Raw genomic sequence first — 18805 nt, forward strand, 5'->3', positions numbered from 1 at the left:
ATTAAGAGAATAAAGAGGTTGCATGGTCAAAAATCATAGATATCCATGAAGCCCAGGGAAGGGCTCCTGAATAAGTCATTGAATGGCTCTTTCTGTGCTCTTAGCCTAGAAAGAGGGATAATAATATCTTTCAGCCTACTACACAGTTGTCTAAAGAACAAATAAAACACTGTAAAGTGTTACACAAATCAAAGGAGGAGGTGTTGTTCTTAGGATATCAAGTACAGAACTCCAGAACATGGATTCCTTCCTCCCCTGCAGTACTCCCTACCCATGCGCCTATCCTCATATCCTTCTTAGACTGTTTCCCAGCGATACTCTGGCTAAACAGGGTTGTATGTCACTCCCTGAGAAGGGATAACTAAAAGTGGGCCTCAGAGGCAGACTGAGCTAAAAAGGCTCCAAAGGAAAGTCATGCCTGAAGCAAGAGACACTTTCTTTTCGCTTAGTTAACAGGAGCCTAAACCCCCCCGCTCCCTGTAACAAGCAAAGTAGTATTAGACAGTCACTAACCCCAGATAATTCATTCTTCCAGACCATGTGGCTTACAAAGGCTCACTTCAAATGCTGAAGTTTAGCCATATTGCTGGGACAGCTATGATGGATAAGTGACTGTGCACCTGTGTGTCCAGGCTGAATTTTGGGTGACTAAACTGGCTTCTGTTAAGGCAGTAATGTGGGGTCATACCAGTGCCTCTGCAGTTAGGAGATGCTATACATTTTTATATCTTACATATTATAGCAGATCTTACTAGCTTGGAGTAAAAAGCTGTCAATATCCAGTTTGATGGATTCAACAAATGAAATACTCTCCTTAAAAAAGAATGCAGGATCAAAGCTCATTTATATCACAGAGTTTATGTAAGCCAAACGTGAATGAAGTGGAATGGTATTCACATGCAATAATTAGGTCTTCTTAATGCATGTATTAAGCTGAGGAAGTGTTTACAGTGGTCATCGTGGGTTCTTGAAGATTTCCAGGTGAGGGATTCTTTTGAAAATCTGATTAACTGTGAGTCTTCTCAGAAACACATGTACACACAAACACACACACAATTATGTATACATACTCAGGGAACACCTTTTGGTGGATCCTCTTTCAGCTTAGTCTAATAATGGTCTAGAACATTCTGACTCTTGATGCCCTTATATCACCACTTCCTTCTTCCACCACTCCCACCAGCACTCCACAGCTAACGCAAATGCAAGGTCCTCAATCATCAATATCCCAGGTTCATTTTGTAAGATGTTATCTGATCTTGAGATTTTGTGGATGCAAGAATACAGAAATGTATGTGTACTTCAGTTTGCAGCTTATGTATGGGCAGTGAGAATACATGGATACATCATAAATTTTTATCATTGAGGGGACTGAGAGTATCAGGCTTTAACTCCAAATAGAAATCAATATTTCAGAATTTGACCTTCTAAACACTACCACTGTATTCCAAGTGGAATTCATGTCTTTCTATATTGTTGACTATTTTCATTTTTTCAAGTTATACTAGATATAAGTTATTGTGATAATACATTTGCATTTTTTTTCTTAATTTCCACGTAAAAGTAGTTTACCTTGAGTAAATGGAGAAATCCTCTTCTGAGAGACCATCTGAGAGGTTAATTCCATATACTTCTTTCATGGGCTGGACCACATTCTAGGGTTACAAATAAAGAGCCAGGAAGAATTTTTAGACATCGAGCATATTAATTATTTCCAAAGATGAAGAACATGAGCCTGTGAAATTTTCCACAAAAGCAATCACAATATCTCTTCAATCTATTCAATAAACTCAGTTAATGGTTTTTTTAAAAATCTGATTTTGTTTCCACTAAAAATACTTTGTTTTAGAGTAAAAAGCTATTAAATAACTACCAGTTCCCTTTGTATAGTATAGGAATTAGAAGACTTTTTCTGCAAAGGGCCAGATAGTGAATATTTTAGGTTCTTTGGGTTATACCATCTCCGCTGCAGCTACTCCACACTGCTGTTATAGTGCCAAAGCAGGCATACTGATATGTAAACAAATAGGCATGGGAGAGGGCCAACAAATCAGGCAGTGGGCTGGATTTTGACCATTGGCAATACTTTGCCAACTCCTGGAATAATGAATTCAGTTCTTACATTATCACATTTTACTTGCCATAACTATTTCTGTGACTTTTGGCTATTTCTGGAAATTAAATTTCCCTAAAGCTACATTTGGTTATTTTGAAGTTTACTTCCCTTTTATGTTCCTTAATATTGGTAAATCAGATTGAACAGGGTGAATTTCCCACTCAGGCTATACAAAGATTATGAGGCCCAGGTCCAAACCCCACATTCCAACAGTGTGCTAAGGAAGGAAATAAATGGACCTCAGGTGGATATGCTGCTCAAAAGTGGACAGGGTTCTCTTAAAAATTCTGAAGTGCTGAGAAATTTATTGTTCTACGTGGGAATAAAAACACTAATTTTATTTCAAAATGAAACTATTTCAATAATGTCTATGCTAAATGTATTAATCTCTTAATGATCTAAATGTGAGATCTGAAAGCATAAAACTCCTAAAAGAAAACAGACAGTCAGCCCACCAATATATTTATGGATAGATCCCCTCAGGCAAGAGAAACAAAAGCAAAAAAAACTATTGGGACTACACCAAAATAAAAAGCTTTTGGACAGCAAAGGAAACCATCAGAAGAAAAAAAAAAAAAAAAAAAAAAAGCAACCTACTAAATGGGAGAAGAGATGATATATCCAACAAGGGATTAATATCCAAAATATATAAAGAACAGCTACACTCAACACCTAAAGAACAAATTTTCCGATTAAAAAGATAGGCAGAGGACCTGAATAGACATTCTTCCAAAGAAGACATCCAGGTGGCTAACAGACACATGAAAAGATGCTCTACATCACTCATCATCAGGGAAATGCATATCAAAACCACAATGAGATATCACCTTACACCAGTCACAATGGCTAGTATCAAAAAGACAAGAAATACAAGTGTTGACAAGAGTGTGGAGAAAAGGGAACCATCATGCCCTGTTGGTGAGAATATAAATTAGTGCAACCACTGTGGAAAACAGAATGGAGTTCCTCAAAAAATTAAAAATAGAAATGTCACATGATACAGTAATTCCACTACTGAGTATTTACCTAAAAAAAGACAAAAGCAATTCAAATTCAAAAGATATACACACCCCTATGTTTAATGAAGCATTATTTACAATAGCCAAGATATGGAAGCAACTTAAGTGTCCATCAATAGATAAATGGATATCGAAGATGTGGTACACACACACACACACACACACACACACACACACACACACTGGAATATTACTCAGCCATAAAAAAGAACGAAATTCTTGACATTTTTCACAACATGGATAGACCTGAAGGTTATTATGCTAAATGAAATAAGTCAGACAGAGAAAGGCAAATACCATAGTATTTCACTTATATGTGGAATCTAAAAAACAAACAAATAGACTCATAAATACAGAGAACAAAGTGGCGATTGACAGAAAGGAGGGGGTTAGAGCATGGGAATAATGGGTAAAGGAAATTAAGGGGTACAAACTTCTAGTTATAAAATAAGTAAGTAATGGAGATGAAAATCACAGCAGAGGGAATATAATCAATAATGTTATAATAACACTGTATGGTCATAGGTGTGACTACACTTATCATGGTGAGCACTGACTAATGTAGAGAGTTGTGGGATCACTATGCTGTACACCTAAAACTAATGTAACATTGTCTGTTGCCCATACTTCAATTCAAAAAAAAAAGTATTCATCTCTATAGTGCCTCAAATACCACACATTAGAATAGTGTGCATGAGATAATGTGACCTTTTCTGACTCCTAGTCTTTTAACAGAAAGTAGAATTTTAGAGATTGTTCTCCAAAGCCTCATGCTGGACCCGAGGTCACACCTATCCTGCACACCTCGGTCACTTTGGCACTGTCTCCCGTGTCCGTCATCTTCACTGGAGTGGAACGCTGAGACACAGAGCCCTCCTCTTCCCGGTCAGTCCCAGAGTCATCCTCGGAGCTGCTGGACACAGCCTCCTCGCTGGGAGGTGGTGGGGCACTGGCTGCTGTTTTCCGCTGTAATACAGCTTCTTCTCTATTGCTCTTGTTCCTTTAAAAAGATGAACATTGCTACAGAGCATCTTTAAACCAAACCATTGACAGTCACTATGTATGACTCTGTCCAAAATCTTAATCCTAGTGAAGCACAAGAAAACGGGGGTGAGAAACTAGTTTCTGGGTTCAGGTTACGAATAAGAGAAAACCTTAACATTTTACCATGTACATGTACTGACCTTATATGAATTTAAATCCTGTTGTAAATTCAAAAAATAAACCAGTAAGTAGGGGTAAACCAATGCAGAAAAGTCTTCTTACCACCTGGTTACTGTGCTTTCCTTTGGTAACTGAAATCAATATTTTCAAAATTTATGGTGCAATTGTAGACTATATGTTTGTGACATTAGTAAAATTATCTACCTATAATTTGTAAAAGTTTCAAGAAGAGTCAATAGCCAAATCCATGTAAACTTCCTTTCATTCTATGATTTGATCAATCACAGCATTAGTTCACGATTTGTACCATAGTATTGAGCTACTGATGAACATAAACCAAAATTTAAAATTATTGTTACCAGTACATAACCATATTTGCTAGACATTCCTGCTAATAGTAGGGAATAGATGGGGGTTAAAAAACTCCAAAAACCCAGACTTATAAAAGTACTTACTTTTAGTTCCAAATATGAGAGTAGTAAGAATATTGCTTTTTAAAACTCAGATAATATTTTATAGAATATTTTTGGCTTTTATGAAAAAAGTTTTAATATTTCACTCTTTAAAAACTACTTTCTACAAAAGACTTAAATACTGTAATATTTTAATATTACAATATTATTTAATATAATATTAAATACTGTAATATTCTGAAATGTTCTAAGAAAGGAAAATGCAATACTGTCTGACCATGGATTAAATATTTTAGAAAATAAGCTAATTTCTGACTTTCTACAAAGTAAAAATTAAAGTCAATGGCATTTCTGTGCTACGAAATGTAATGTAATTGATCAACTTGTATTTGTAATTGTAATTGATCAACTACAGTAATGTAGTTGATCATGTACATATTTATTCCAGGAACCTCTTGAATTCTGAACTCCTGAGGACATCTCTTAAATTCCTTAGTTTTCAGTTCAAGGCTTAACATGCCGCTATTTAGAGCCATATATTTAAGGCATAGAAATGGTGTATCTGGAAATAGTAATACATATCCCATTGTATAAACCACATGTAGCTAGAATCCAACCAGGATCTCACACATGCTCACAAATACAGTTAGGACTCAATTATCTACAGCCTGGCCAGGGTTTCCAGCCAGAGTCTAGAAAAAAGTCTCATCACTGGGATTACTCAAGTAAATGGCAGAAACCGATCCTTATGCTAGAACATATAACATCTCATTCTAGTTTCTAAGCATGAAGATGTAAACACGGTTTGACTTCTTCCTCACATTACTGGATATAATAGTCTTCCCCCAAACAATGTTACAGTAATACACAGAAAATCTATTAGTTTCTCTACCTGAGCATATTTTTTTTTTAAATCTTTTTTTTTTAAATTTTTTTAATTTTTATTTATTTACGATAGTCACAGAGAGAGAGAGAGAGAGAGGCAGAGACATAGGCAGAGGGAGAAGCAGGCTCCATGCACCGCGAGCCCGATGTGGGATTCGATCCCGGGTCTCCAGGATCGCGCCCTGGGCCAAAGGCAGGCGCCAAACCGCTGCGCCACCCAGGGATCCCTGAGCATATTTATTTTAATGGTTCCTCTGGATGCCAACAAAAAATAAATAAAATGACTATAAATTTTTATGTAAGTATTTTATGTTGTGGGAAACAGAGGATGCTAAGTTATTTCTAGGACATAACACATAAGATCTGCTACCTATTCTTATGCCATCTGTGATATTCCTAATTTAAAATAACAAAATATACCATGTTGCTGAAATTCCTATAAATTCTTTCAATGTTGCATTGTTTAGTGATCTCAATGCTATGAATAAACTACCTGTATAGATGCAATACGTGGAATGTGCTCCAAACTATGTGACTTGCAGTTATTGTTTTTGGTGAAAATTAACTGCAAGTGTCATATTATTTTACATGAGTCTTTAAAATTTCATTCTATCTACAAATCTTACCCCAATACTGATTTTCCGGTTTCATCTGGTTTCCGCACTGTAAATGGACTCGGATCAATGCCAACAGTCTTAGGCATAAAGTCACTGGAGAAAGAGGAAAAGAAAGTCCATATGAATCGCTTTTCATCCAGATGATAATGGCTTCTGTTCAATTCACATTCTTATACCATGCCTTCTTAGCCCTCAGAGCTACTTATTCTGAGCCAAATGTTCAGGGGAGCTTAGGTGATCAAGGCCATAAAATCCCATGAACTAATGGCACCGGTAACTTCAATGCTCTCAGTCTTCACTGTGAATTTTCTTCATGATTATGAGACTGAGTGGTTTTGAATTAAAATTTTCTCTACTGGAATGGAGTTATACCTAAATTACTGCCAAGATGTATATGCTTTGTTTATATGTCACAATTACTTTTCAGGTAAAACTAAACTCATAAAACTAATGGCCAAACACTAAGCTGCTCAGTTTTACAGACAATGTTTTTATTACATTATACCACCCAGGGAGGCTGACATAATGATCAAAACACAGCAGAATGAAGTATCAGCATCTACCTCATTAAGCTGGGGTTAATTCATTAAAACACTGTTGGAACACTTTAAATAGAGACTCTTAGTTTACCACATACTAAGATAAGCTGAAGCTACTTCCACACTATGCAAGACCTACCTCCTGATTATTGCTGTAACCAGACTGAACTCCTCCTTATAGATGCCAAAAAGGTAAGAGAAGAGTCGCATGATTTATGCTGATGAGACTTATGGCTCTGGAAAGGATACTGCCCCCAGTGTGACCCATTACATTTTTTGAAGGAAAAGAAAGTAACATTGAATTTGACCCAAAATGCCTATTTGGCAGTTTGAAAATGCTATTTTAAAAACGTAAGTGGTTTAGTTTTTCTTTCTTTTTGAACATATATAGTTGATACTTATTATTGGGGAATCCGTATTTGAGAATTTGCTTGTTTCTAACATTTATTTGTAACCCCAAACCCAACACTCAGAGCTTTCACAATCACTTGCAAACATGCATGTGTAGAAAGGTGAAAAATTAGAGGAACTCAACAATGCTATGTTCTAGCTGACAGAGAGCAAGGCAACATTCTGGCTTCTTGTTTCGGCTCACACACTATAAACAAGTGTCCTTTCCATGGACTATTTACTGCCATGTTTTTTGCCTTTTTGTGCTTTTTGTTGGTAACCTTGTTGTCTCAAATGACCCCAAGCATACTGTTGAAGCTCTCTAGTGCTTTTAGGCCCAAGAAAGTTGTGTATTAGAAAGAAAATATGTGTGTAGGAGAAGCTTTGTTCAGGTATGAGTTATACTGTTGTTTGCTATCAGTTCAATGTTAACAAATAGTGTTGACTGCTAGGAGCTCGATGTTAGTAAATCAACAATATATATTAAATAAGGCATTTTTAAACAGCAACACACGTAATATGGTTATGTATTGACTGGGTGATAAAAATATGACCAGAGGCTTGCCAGGAACCTAACCCTGTATTTCCCCCAAAGAATAATGGTTTAGTACTCTCTAATCCAGCTGTTGCAGGAACTTATTAGAACATAACTCCTGCAAATACAAAAATTAACTGTATATTCATATATGTATGACATCATTTATCCTTTGCTGGGTTGACATATTCTGGAAATGATAATAACCTTATGGTTACAACTTCTAAACTTTTTTTTTTTTTTTTAGATTCTATTTATTTATTTACGACAGACATAAAGAGAGAGAGAGGCAGAGACACAGGCAGAGGGAGAAGCAGGCTTCATGCAGGGAGCCCGACGTGGGACTCGATCCCAGGACTCCAGGACCATGCCCCGGGCTGAAGGCAGGCGCTAAACCGCTGAGCCACCCAGGGATCCCCAACTTCTAAACTTTTAATAAGTTTAACTGAAAATCAACCAAGTAAAAATTCTAAACTTTCCATCTGAAACCAAACTAAAATATAGAGTGGTCTAGGAAGAAAAACCACAGAATGTGTTTCTACGTGTGCATTAATTTTAGGCATACGTGTATCACATTGGATGAAAATGTAAAATACAAAAATGTAAACTTCAGTATAAAATGTAATAATCAAAAAGTGATTTGCTTTGTCTAATTTTCTTATTCTAGTTTCATCACTTTTCTAAAAGATCCCAACAAACTCTGAAAAATGAAGTATATTAAAGAGTGATGGACCAAGATGAAGAGTCTGGAAACAATGTCACATGAATTATGAAAAGACAGAATGAAGGATATTTACCCTAAAAAAAATTAACACTGCTTCCTCAAATATCTGGAGGGCTGTCGTACAGAAAAGGAACCAGACTTGTCCTAGTCCTAATAAGAATTATAATATGATAGCTACAATGTACCTGTGACTTGGCTTGTATGTGTATGATACACATGCCCCTATCTACGTGAAAAAAGAAACTCAGATAAGTAAGATAATTTTCTCAAGGTCATACAGGTAGGCAGTGACTGATCTATGATTCACATCCCTACCTTTCTAGTACCAAAGACTATACTTTTTTCCACTAATTTATGCTGGCTCTTGATTTCTATGTTCAATTTTTAAAAGTGTGTTTATTCCAAATAACAAACTAGTATCAATGGGAGGCAGGTTTCAACTTACCAAAGGGAAGAAATGAACTCCAGCTGTCTAACACTAGAAGAGACTGCTTCCTATAGTGGGCTCCCCATCACGGTGGTTTTCAGAGGCTGTACAATCCCCACTAGTGGGCTTTTGGAACGGACTTATGTCAAAGCAAGATATGTCTATATAGACTAGGAAAACTAAAGTTCCTAAATCCTTAGTCAGGACACTCACAACATACCGTGCTGAGCTTGTCATAGCCAAGCAAAAGGTATCATCAAAACTACTCAGTTCGTACGGTCTGAAGAACTCGTTGTGGATGTCAATCTCTTCTTCGTATTTGTGGAATTTCTTCACTATCAACTTCTTTAAGTTTGCAGCACAGATAACTAAGAGAGATATGCCTGTTACTTGTAAAGTCTTTAGATTACATCTGGCGAACGAGGTTCAGCTCCTGCTCCTAGCACTCACACACTTGGGAGAGATGAGGTGTGTGCACAGAATATACAGTGCAAAGTCAAGTGTGACAAGCTCCAAGGAGGCAGGAGGGTCCCCTGAAGACAGGGTGGGAGCAGGCAGTTATTTTAGAAATCAAACTACTCAACTCTTTAAATTCCTTTTTTGCACTTAAATATGTACCCTCTGCCTTCTAGATAAAAATCATGCAGCTATTTCACTAAATTTTCCTTTATATTTCAAATCTGTTTATGGCCAATATTAGACCGTTAAAATCTTTTTCCTTTCTCCTAGAACAACAAATCTTCGCCATATGAGTTATGATTTTTCCCAGAATTTCAAGGTTATAAATACTTTTTAAAAATTAATTAATAATTTATTTAAAACTTAGTTTATGGCCTTTACCACCCAAAGTTGGAATACCTAACCATGACTAGATGGGAGTCTTTAAGTGGAAAGTTCCAGATTGGCAGTCAATCTTACTTAGTGCCCTTTCATAACTGGGAAAACTGGCTTGTTTAAGGTCAGGAGAATCAATAACAGCAGTACACTCTATTTAGAACTGAGCAATTATTTCAATTTGCAAATATCATTCGAATGTATTATACATTTAAGCTCATTCACTTAATATAAAAATTTTCTTGTCTTTCGACAAATTACTGAAATTAAATTTTAACCCTACTGACTAAAATGCACTTTTATATACACATCTGTGTCTTTTTTCACAGTTTAGATACAGGAAAAGTTTTTATTTCTCCTTGTGAATGGATCTTCACTTCCTTCCCATTATCCTCAAATATCTAGAATTGTAATTAGTACTAATTTTAAATGGTAAACTAATATAGTATATCTATTAGACATTTAAGGGCCATACCTAATAACTATAAAACACAATACAAGGTACTGGCCTACTTAGATAAAAGAAGTATAACACAGTCTCCACACTTAAAAAGCTGTCTAAGATGTTACAATCCCCTAGTATAGCAGCAACATAAAACTGAGTAGTCATTCACGTCTTTTTAATGAAATATTATATGCAAAGAATTTAATGCTTCGAGTTCATTTAGGAATAATTCCAAAATACGTTGTTATAAAAACTAAAAGAGAAACAGTGTACCTACCTTCATCATATGGCAGTGGTAAATGTTTTATTACCTCTGGTGTCCACCAGTGAGTATAACTATAAAATTAAAAAAAATAAATAAAAAGGTTAAGGGGGACCAAACATAAATGCTGGTTTTCTACAATTCACTGAGTAAACAGGGTTTACAGAGTAAGATGCTGCCTCTTTTTCAAAGTGAATTTTTTTCTTTTTAAAACATGTGTGTAAAGTTTTGGCATAAGAGGTCTTCAACATGTTTGTTTCTTTTCCAACACCTTTCTTGTTTCAACCATATCACAGATTTATGAAAATGCCGTGAACACATCTGAGAGTCAAGATGCTCTGATGTTACTTACTTTTAGCTAAAAAAATATTTGGGTATACTAAGCCAGACTCTAGGAGCTGCTGTTTACTTCTCCCCAGTGATTGTGCCTGCATTACTCTGCAAGCCAATAAGCAGCAGGACCTTTACCCAAGTTCTACAACCAAGACTCTCTTGCACATGGTTCTATAAGAGCCAGATTTACTTTTTCCACTCTGCTCTGGGTATATGAGTCTGTGTGTTTAGTGAATTACAACAGCTAAGTAAAATCATTAAGTGAACGGAGAGTCCTAAAGAACAAATTCTCTTAGAAAATAGTAGAGGCCCTGTTAATCTTTAACTGTAAATATTCACTACTTGATTACAGAGGCCAGAGGGAGGCAGGGAATTTCAATCATCTGGATTTCTGCCAAAGGACTCATCTGCTGTGAGCAGAGAATATGAAAAAAATCCTGAACTGCCCTTTCTCTGAACATTGAACTTAATTCTGAATCAAATTCTGATAAATTGGGCTTTTAGGATGAAAATGCTGTATCAAAGTTCATGAGCACTAGGAAGGAGAATGATGTGAAATGGTATATCAAAATGTATTAAAAACATAGATTTTCAAAAGGTTCAGGAAAAAAAGCCTATGACCAAAAATGCTAAAAAGAGAATTTTAAATAAATGAAAGGCTTTCTAAAAATAAAACACTGACATTACAATCTTGAATAATCCCAATTATGATGAATAGGGGCATTTAAATGAAACAGGCAACAGAGAGAACTCTCCTAAAGATGGCAAGTAGAATACATAAGCAAAGATGATAGAAAAAAGGAATATGATGCCTAATGAACTGTGAGGGGGAAAGTGAGATAATAAAAGGAAAGGCTCTTCAAGTTTTGCCTGAGACCAAAGCTATGCTTTAGAACAGTGCTTCTCAAAATTCACTGCACAGATGAACACTTGGGAGATCCTGTTGAAGAACAGATTCTAATTCAGTAGGTGGGGCCTGAGATTCTGCATTGATGGTCAGCTCCTGCATTTTGCCAGAGGGGCTGGCCCTCATGCTGCTTTTTGAATAGGAAGGCTTTAGAACATGAAAAGAACACAAGAGGGTTATGCCTCCTGCTTGTCAATAATTCATTCAGTCTTTCAATCTTTACTGAGCGCCCACTGTGTGTCAAACACTATTCTACGTGTTAGAAATGTCACATTGAAAATAATGATAGAAAAAAGGGGAGCTGCTTAATTCCAGCACTATTTCTATCTTCAATAGTCATGAGAAGTTTCATGCAAGAAAGATAAAAACAAGAGAAGAGAGAAGCTTGTACAGTCCAAGAGATGGAACAAAGCAGCAGAGCACCTCTAAATCATTCAAGTGTCCTTGCTAAAAATGGGCAAAGGTAGTCTTGATGCTCAAAAGTGAGAGGGTAATAGATTCCACAAACTATACACTGGTGAGTGCGATGTCATTTCCTGCAAGATCGCCGAATCAAGTATTAAGTAGAGTATTAAAAAGATGGCCAGTGACTTCTATGAATCCACAACCAAAATATACCAGTCTAATCTCATTTGCATTTCTCGTAGGAGAATCAGACTGTCAGATCATAAGAATGAAAAAGCATAGACTAATCGCTTAAGGTATGTGTGTGCATGTGTGTGTGTGCATGCCATGTGTGCACAGGTGTAAATTCTATTTTGTAATCACTTAATCTTGGCAGAGGAGGAAAACAAAGAAGGTATCAGCTACCATATAAGAAGTTTCCTAAATAATGTTGCTCACAATTAACTTAACTAAGATAAAGAAGTAAACTTTCTAAAGAATGGGTTTAAACTCAGAATGTACCATGTGGAGAAAAAGAATTAAGAGATGATCTTTTCATGACCTGAAACAGGCACAGATATTTTTTCTGAATATTATTAAGCTGTTATTTCCCTAAGCAAGATAAAGCAACTTAATATTTTTTAAAAAGTCCAGCTTCTGTGGGTGGGTCTCAGAAGCACAGAAGCCCATGAGAAATACCTGTCCCAGGGAAGATGAGCTAAGATGGATGGAGGATGAGAGCCTCTGAGAGGACAACGCAAGATGCCAGAGATCTGGTGCCACTTCTTCCTTTGCATACAATGCCTAATCAGTCAGCTGCTCTCCTCTCCTTCGGTCCCTAGTATTAACAGGGTTCAATTCCACTGGCTTACTCACATAGGAAGGTTTGGGAGACTTAAAAAAAAGACTCAATTCCCCTAAATTGGGAGCCCTCTGAAATAACATATGGACTTTAGCAAAGCAATCAATACTTGTGAACAAGATACACAGATGTGGGCAGGAGGACAATATAGTTAAGTGAGGACAGCAGAGTAAGTTACAGCCATGTAAATAATTCCAACCACAAATTATGAAACAATGTTAAGGTAGAAGAAGTTGTCAGGTGGTGTCCCATAGGCCTCTGCCATCTACCTTATTCCAGTCAACATTTTTCATCAAGGATTTGTATGGGGATCAAGATGGCCAGCTGGTTAAATCTGAAGAAGCTGTAAATCTACAGGTAATAGTTAATAATAAAAAGAATACACATCTAAACCCCCTTTTGGGGAAGCAGGCAAAGCATATATGAACATGACCCAGAATGCTCAAATAAGCATACAAGAATGGTATAGATAAGGCATGGTGGCAGGACATGTTAAAAACACTCAGGAGTTCTAATGGACAGGAACCTCGGAGAGTCAACATTGTGACGGCACTGCTAAAAATAGCTAGTGCAATTTTATAGTTAATGATAAACACAGAGTATCCAGGACAAGAGGAATAATGGCTCCAATGGTCCCACAATATTTGGCACAAATCAGATCAAACTGTGACCATTACTGAACCCAGGTCTGGGTAGCACAGTTTAAAAAGAACATTGACATTGACTGGAAGCCCTAAGAGGAAAGCATTCTTAATCCCAGAGAGACTTGAAACCACAGTCTGTGAGGAACAGCTGAAGAGAGTGGGGCTGTTTAACCTGGAGTAGAAGAGATTCAGAGAAGGTATGAACTTGTCTTCAAATATTTAAGACTATGAAGTGGATAGGGAAATTGTGTTCTTTGGGTCTCAGTAGACTGGACTAAGATTAGTAGGTAGAGTTACAGAGCAGCAGATCTCAGAGTGATATGAGGAAGAAGTATATAAGCAGACTGTTGGAAAAAAACTGCCTCAACCAGACATGGCCCAGAGGACAAACCAGGACTAATCTGCACAGGCCAGATGACCTCTCCTGGGGAGACACAGAGCAAACTGACATAGCAGACAATGAAGAGAGCCGAGAAACCTCCCAACTCTGAGTCAATGAAGCAATTAATGCTTAATATCTCCAGACATCTTGGTGACATGATAAACACTAAATCAATAAATAGCATCTTAGATGATATATGACATATTAACCTAATTCAAAGAAAGCTTCATTTAGTGGTTCTAGGCAGATAAAAAAAAATGTGGGATTTTGAGTAATAGAAGCAGCTACCTCAAGAGGACCTGTTTTGGATAAACTCTAGTCAGAGCTACAATTATTCCACCTTCCCTTATCATTCAATAAAAATATATCACAACAAATCACTGGTAAACACAGTATAAAACATAGGATTGTCATCAAGTTTAGAAACACAAGCAAATATATGTAAAGTGTTTATTGATATTACATTATAATAAGTGATAAAATAATATTATCTAAGTTTCTAGATTTTATGGTCATCCTGTAAGATTTTGAATAAATGTCACAACTAGGGAATATTTTCTCCTTAAAGAATAATCACAGTACTGACATCTATCGCATTTACCATGTGCTAAGCATTTATATAAACCCATCTGATGCTGAGAAAAACGCACAAGTTAGATAGTATTATTATCTCTATTTTACTGATAATGGCCACTGAGACTTAGTTATGTAACTTGCCCATAGTCACAGCAATTTTAACTAGAGGCCATCTCTCTGAGCCTGGCAGCTTGAGGACTACGCTGATTCTGTGTCCGACCCAGTACTAAGTAGTCCCCACACATTTTCTCAATCCTCAAAATGACCCTGTGAGATGTACATAGTCATCTCCATTTTACAAATGAGGAAAAAAGATTTCCAGAGTTCAATAGGTCTGAGGTCACACACTGGCAGAAATTCTAGCTCAGCCCCACCCAACCCTGAAGTCCATGCTGTCACCCAGTTAACTGCCTCTGACTAAATTGTTCATTTTGGGGACACCTGGGTGGCTCAGTGGTGGAGCATCTGCCTTCAGCTTGGGGCGTGATCCCAGGGTCCTGGGATCAAGTCCCACCCACATTTGGCTCCTTGCAGGGAGCCTGCTTCTCCCTCTGCCTGTGTCTCTGCCTCTCTCTCTCTGTGTCTCTCATAAATAAATAAATAAAATCTTTAAAAAAATACAGATTAAAAAAATAAATTTTTCATTTTATTATAATATTAACTGTCACCAAAATAACCAGTATAGTCCAAAATAAAAACACTGAAATTTATTTTACAGGATCTGTAAGTACTATTTATGAGCGGTATCTTCTGTTGATAGCATGAACTAATTTTTGGAATTGTGACATTCTGGAGCAAAGAACCCACAAAAACAGGAGACCAAACCAACTGAGAGAGCCATATTATCTACTTTGATAAAACTTTATTTTCAGTGGCAGGCTTGCTGCTGATTCTTGCTGAATCATCTAACAAGCTGAATTATCTCAGTCAAGACACATTCTCTCTGCAACCTCAGTTTCCTTTTTTTTATTTTTTTTAAGAAAATAGGGACATAACAGCAGCTTCTTTTGATGCCACAAATAAGCTCCAACACCGCCTGCCTGTTATCAGTTACATAACTCAAGGTAAGCAAGTGGTTTAATATACACGTGTAATATACTAGCTAATTTGTGCAGCAGACAATTGAGTTTTGGCTGTTCCCAAGCTGTGTGTTAATAGCTTTAATACTTGAAGGTGAAACAAAATTTTGGAAAAATCACCCACATTTACCTATAGTCAATTGTATCACCATAGCTAAATATGGGTATTTACACTCATCTCTCATCAAATAAACATAATTAGTTCCAACTTTTTTGTCAGCAAGAATTCAGAGGCAATCATTTAAAGTGAAAATCAGCAGTGCTTCTTTAATAGGGAAGGAAACTCAAATAACAAGCTGGTTATTCCAACAATATGCACTTACCAGAACAAATCTGAGAAACAGAAACTCTGACACATCCCTAATATTCTAAGCACCCCGAAGTGACACAGAATTTGGTAACAGCTGTAACATCAGCACTTGCTAATTGTCCAGTTGCCTGTCCACACAATTAAGCACAGGCTGGCAGTGACCCCCATAGTATTTGGGAAGCACTGTTGCACAAAATATGGGCTATATTAAACTGATGCTGTGAGAAGAGCATTATGAGGGAACTTGACATTGTAGGCCTTTGAGCCGAATGCACCGGTCTCCAGCCTCCTAGGTGAGAACATTTTACTCGTGTGGCAAAACTCCCTATGTTAGTATGTGATGCCTCCATTAAAAGAAATGAAAGTCTTCTCACTAAACCCTCACGATGACTCTGGGAAATGTGTCCCATTGCTCACATTCACACATAAGGAAAATAAGGTGGGGAGAAGTTAAGTAACTAACCCAAGGTTACCCAGCTACAGAGTCAACCTGACCCTGAGGCTACACTACAGGTAAATACTTTATTTCTTTTGAGAATATTAATATCAACTCAACTGTCATCAAAATAACCTGAAATAGCTATTAACTCCAGAAAGCCCTGAGTACAAAGGGATATGGGAGTGGTATCTGCCACCAGAGTCACTGCTCTCATTTCCCGATTTTGCCAGGGTCACTAAGAGCTGGCTGTGTTTCTGGAAAGAAGGAATATTAGAATTCCAAAGTGATGCTGCTTGGACCCCTCACCTGAAAAATCAAAAACTGACTCCTTAAATGGGAGGGTTCCTTAACTTGCAGGAAGCACTCAGAAATAATGTGCATGGTTTGCTTTAGTGAAAGAGCTACAACTTACGTTCAGTGATGAAGTTCTGAAACTTTCTATCTTATGAAAAATGCAAACCCCCCCAATTATTAATGACAATTTCCCAGACCAGTATTAGGACACCAACAATACTGAATTCCTTATGGCAAATGTGTAGTAAAACTGGTGACTTTAGTAGTTTTTAGTAAAACTGGTGATTATTGCTCAAAAATGAAAGTATTTCATATTCAAAATAACACCAAATCTGAATTTCCATAGGAGACCAGGAAGAAAAATACCTTCTTCTTGTTGGTAAAAGCCTCATGGTATTTTTATGATGCAAATAAAAATCTGTCGGGAGTTCCCAGAGATGAGGCTTCCCTTCAGTGGGATGAAAAACTCCTAGAAAGAGATTAATGGAATCTTGTCTATCGGCATCTAAAAAGCAAAAATAGGCATTTTAGGAAACCACTACTGAGATATACAACTGAAGAGAATGTTTTCTCAGGAGGATGAGGGTACAACTGTGATTTCATAAAACACACCTTTGAAAATAATAGTATTTATACTTCAGAAGTCATGCACACACACAAAATCTAAAATAGTCACCAAGATTCTGAGCAGAATTAAAATCTTGTTTCAAACTGCTTCCTTTTTTGCTCCATTCCTCTCATAATCTAGAGGACAGTGAGCACATACTGCTTCTTGAATTTTGAGAGACTCTTAATCTTCAAGAACTGCCATCAGACCATAGTGATTTTATTTTTAGGGTGACAAATTTTCACCATTCCTTAGTCTACCTGAAACAAATACATCTTCCCTTTTGTTACAAAGACAAGCAGAGCTGTGGGAAACAAACAAAATGATCCAACTGCTATCTGTATTCTGTTGCACAACCTAGAACAAGTTGCTCTGCATAGTTTCCACTTCTAATCCTTGAAAAGATATTCTCCATTTCCTTAGCAGAGACAATGTTTACCACATTTTCTGTCCTCCTCAGCTGTGGGTCTGGCCCATTCCCTTCTGTGTTTGACAATGAAGGTAAAGTGGGCACATGGATAACAGCCTCATTCTAACTATTCAATCACTCCGAAATTACTAGCTGCATATGTACATGTATCGTATTTCCTTCCTTTTTTAATTATATTTTGGTAAAAATGATGATGAACACTAAAGGGTCTCATGAAGCACCATCTCCCCCACACCCTAGTATCATCCTTCATTCTTTCCCTTCATTCTGCCTTCCATTCTTGTGTCAGAGCCCTGTTTATTCAAGTTTGGGGCTGACATCCACAATTAAATAATACCCTATTTCTGAAAATGAGCATAGAACTAAAAAGACAGCATAGTAGAAATGACTGCTTTCAAAACAAGAGAACATTACCATAACATCAGTCTTCTTCCAATAGCTACGGTGAACATAGATATTTCTGAAATTAGCAACACTGTTCTCATTGGACTATTTGGTCATTTCAGCAAAAGCAGTAAATGAAATATGGCACATCAAACATGTATTCGCATTATTACTTTTTGACAGGAAGTGTTCCATTAAAGTAGCATTTACTTTTCAGGCCAAAGGTAATATATAAAAGGAATGTGTTTATATGGGTAATATATTTAGGGCCTTTTTGCCACTTTTGAGAGAAAACAAGTACTAAATGATGCAGACATTATCACCTCAATTTGCATTCTCCTTAAACAATACAAAAGTAAACATACCGCTTTTTAAAAAAGACCTTTCTTTCTTTCTTTCTTTCTTTCTTTCTTTCTTTCTTTCTTTTCTTTTCTTTTCTTTTCTTTTTTCTTTTCTTTCTTAAGAGAGTGTGTGTGAGCAGGGGGAAAGGCAGAAGGAGAGGGAGAGAGGGGGATCTCAAGCAGACTCCTCACCAAGCAGGGTGCTCAATGTGGGACTTGATCTGAGAACACTGAGATCTTACCTGAGCTGAAACCAAGTGTCAGATGCTTAACTGAGCCACATAGGCCCCCCCCCCATATTGCTTTTATTAGTAATTACATGGCACTTAATAATTCATAATATGCAGGACCTCAAGATATCTTAATACTATCTTGAGAAGCTTTTCGTTTTTTCAGTCATGTTTTCAAGGAGTCTTTCATCCTTTAAACCTCATAGTTGCTTCCTTTAAGTTTTAGCTAGTAT

General features: G+C 36.9%; 1 protein-coding gene across 4 annotated transcripts in view; it reads right to left on the bottom strand.

The window, feature by feature from the left end:
* The window catches only part of FIG4 (FIG4 phosphoinositide 5-phosphatase), a 123918-nt gene that overhangs the window by 38736 nt on the left and 66377 nt on the right, over positions 1-18805 (bottom strand). For all 4 annotated transcript variants that reach the window (XM_077902802.1, XM_077902801.1, XM_077902803.1 and 1 more), the window contains 6 exons: positions 16947-17085; positions 10386-10444; positions 9050-9197; positions 6224-6307; positions 3940-4135; positions 1573-1655 (listed from right to left, as the gene is read on the bottom strand). In XM_077902802.1, the coding sequence (XP_077758928.1) occupies positions 1573-1655; positions 3940-4135; positions 6224-6307; positions 9050-9197; positions 10386-10444; positions 16947-17085 (709 nt within the window). The remainder of the gene's footprint in view (positions 1-1572; positions 1656-3939; positions 4136-6223; positions 6308-9049; positions 9198-10385; positions 10445-16946; positions 17086-18805) is intronic.

This window comes from Canis aureus, chromosome 7 (genome assembly GCF_053574225.1).
Source record: "Canis aureus isolate CA01 chromosome 7, VMU_Caureus_v.1.0, whole genome shotgun sequence".
In the NCBI taxonomy this organism is placed as follows: Eukaryota; Metazoa; Chordata; class Mammalia; order Carnivora; family Canidae; genus Canis; species Canis aureus.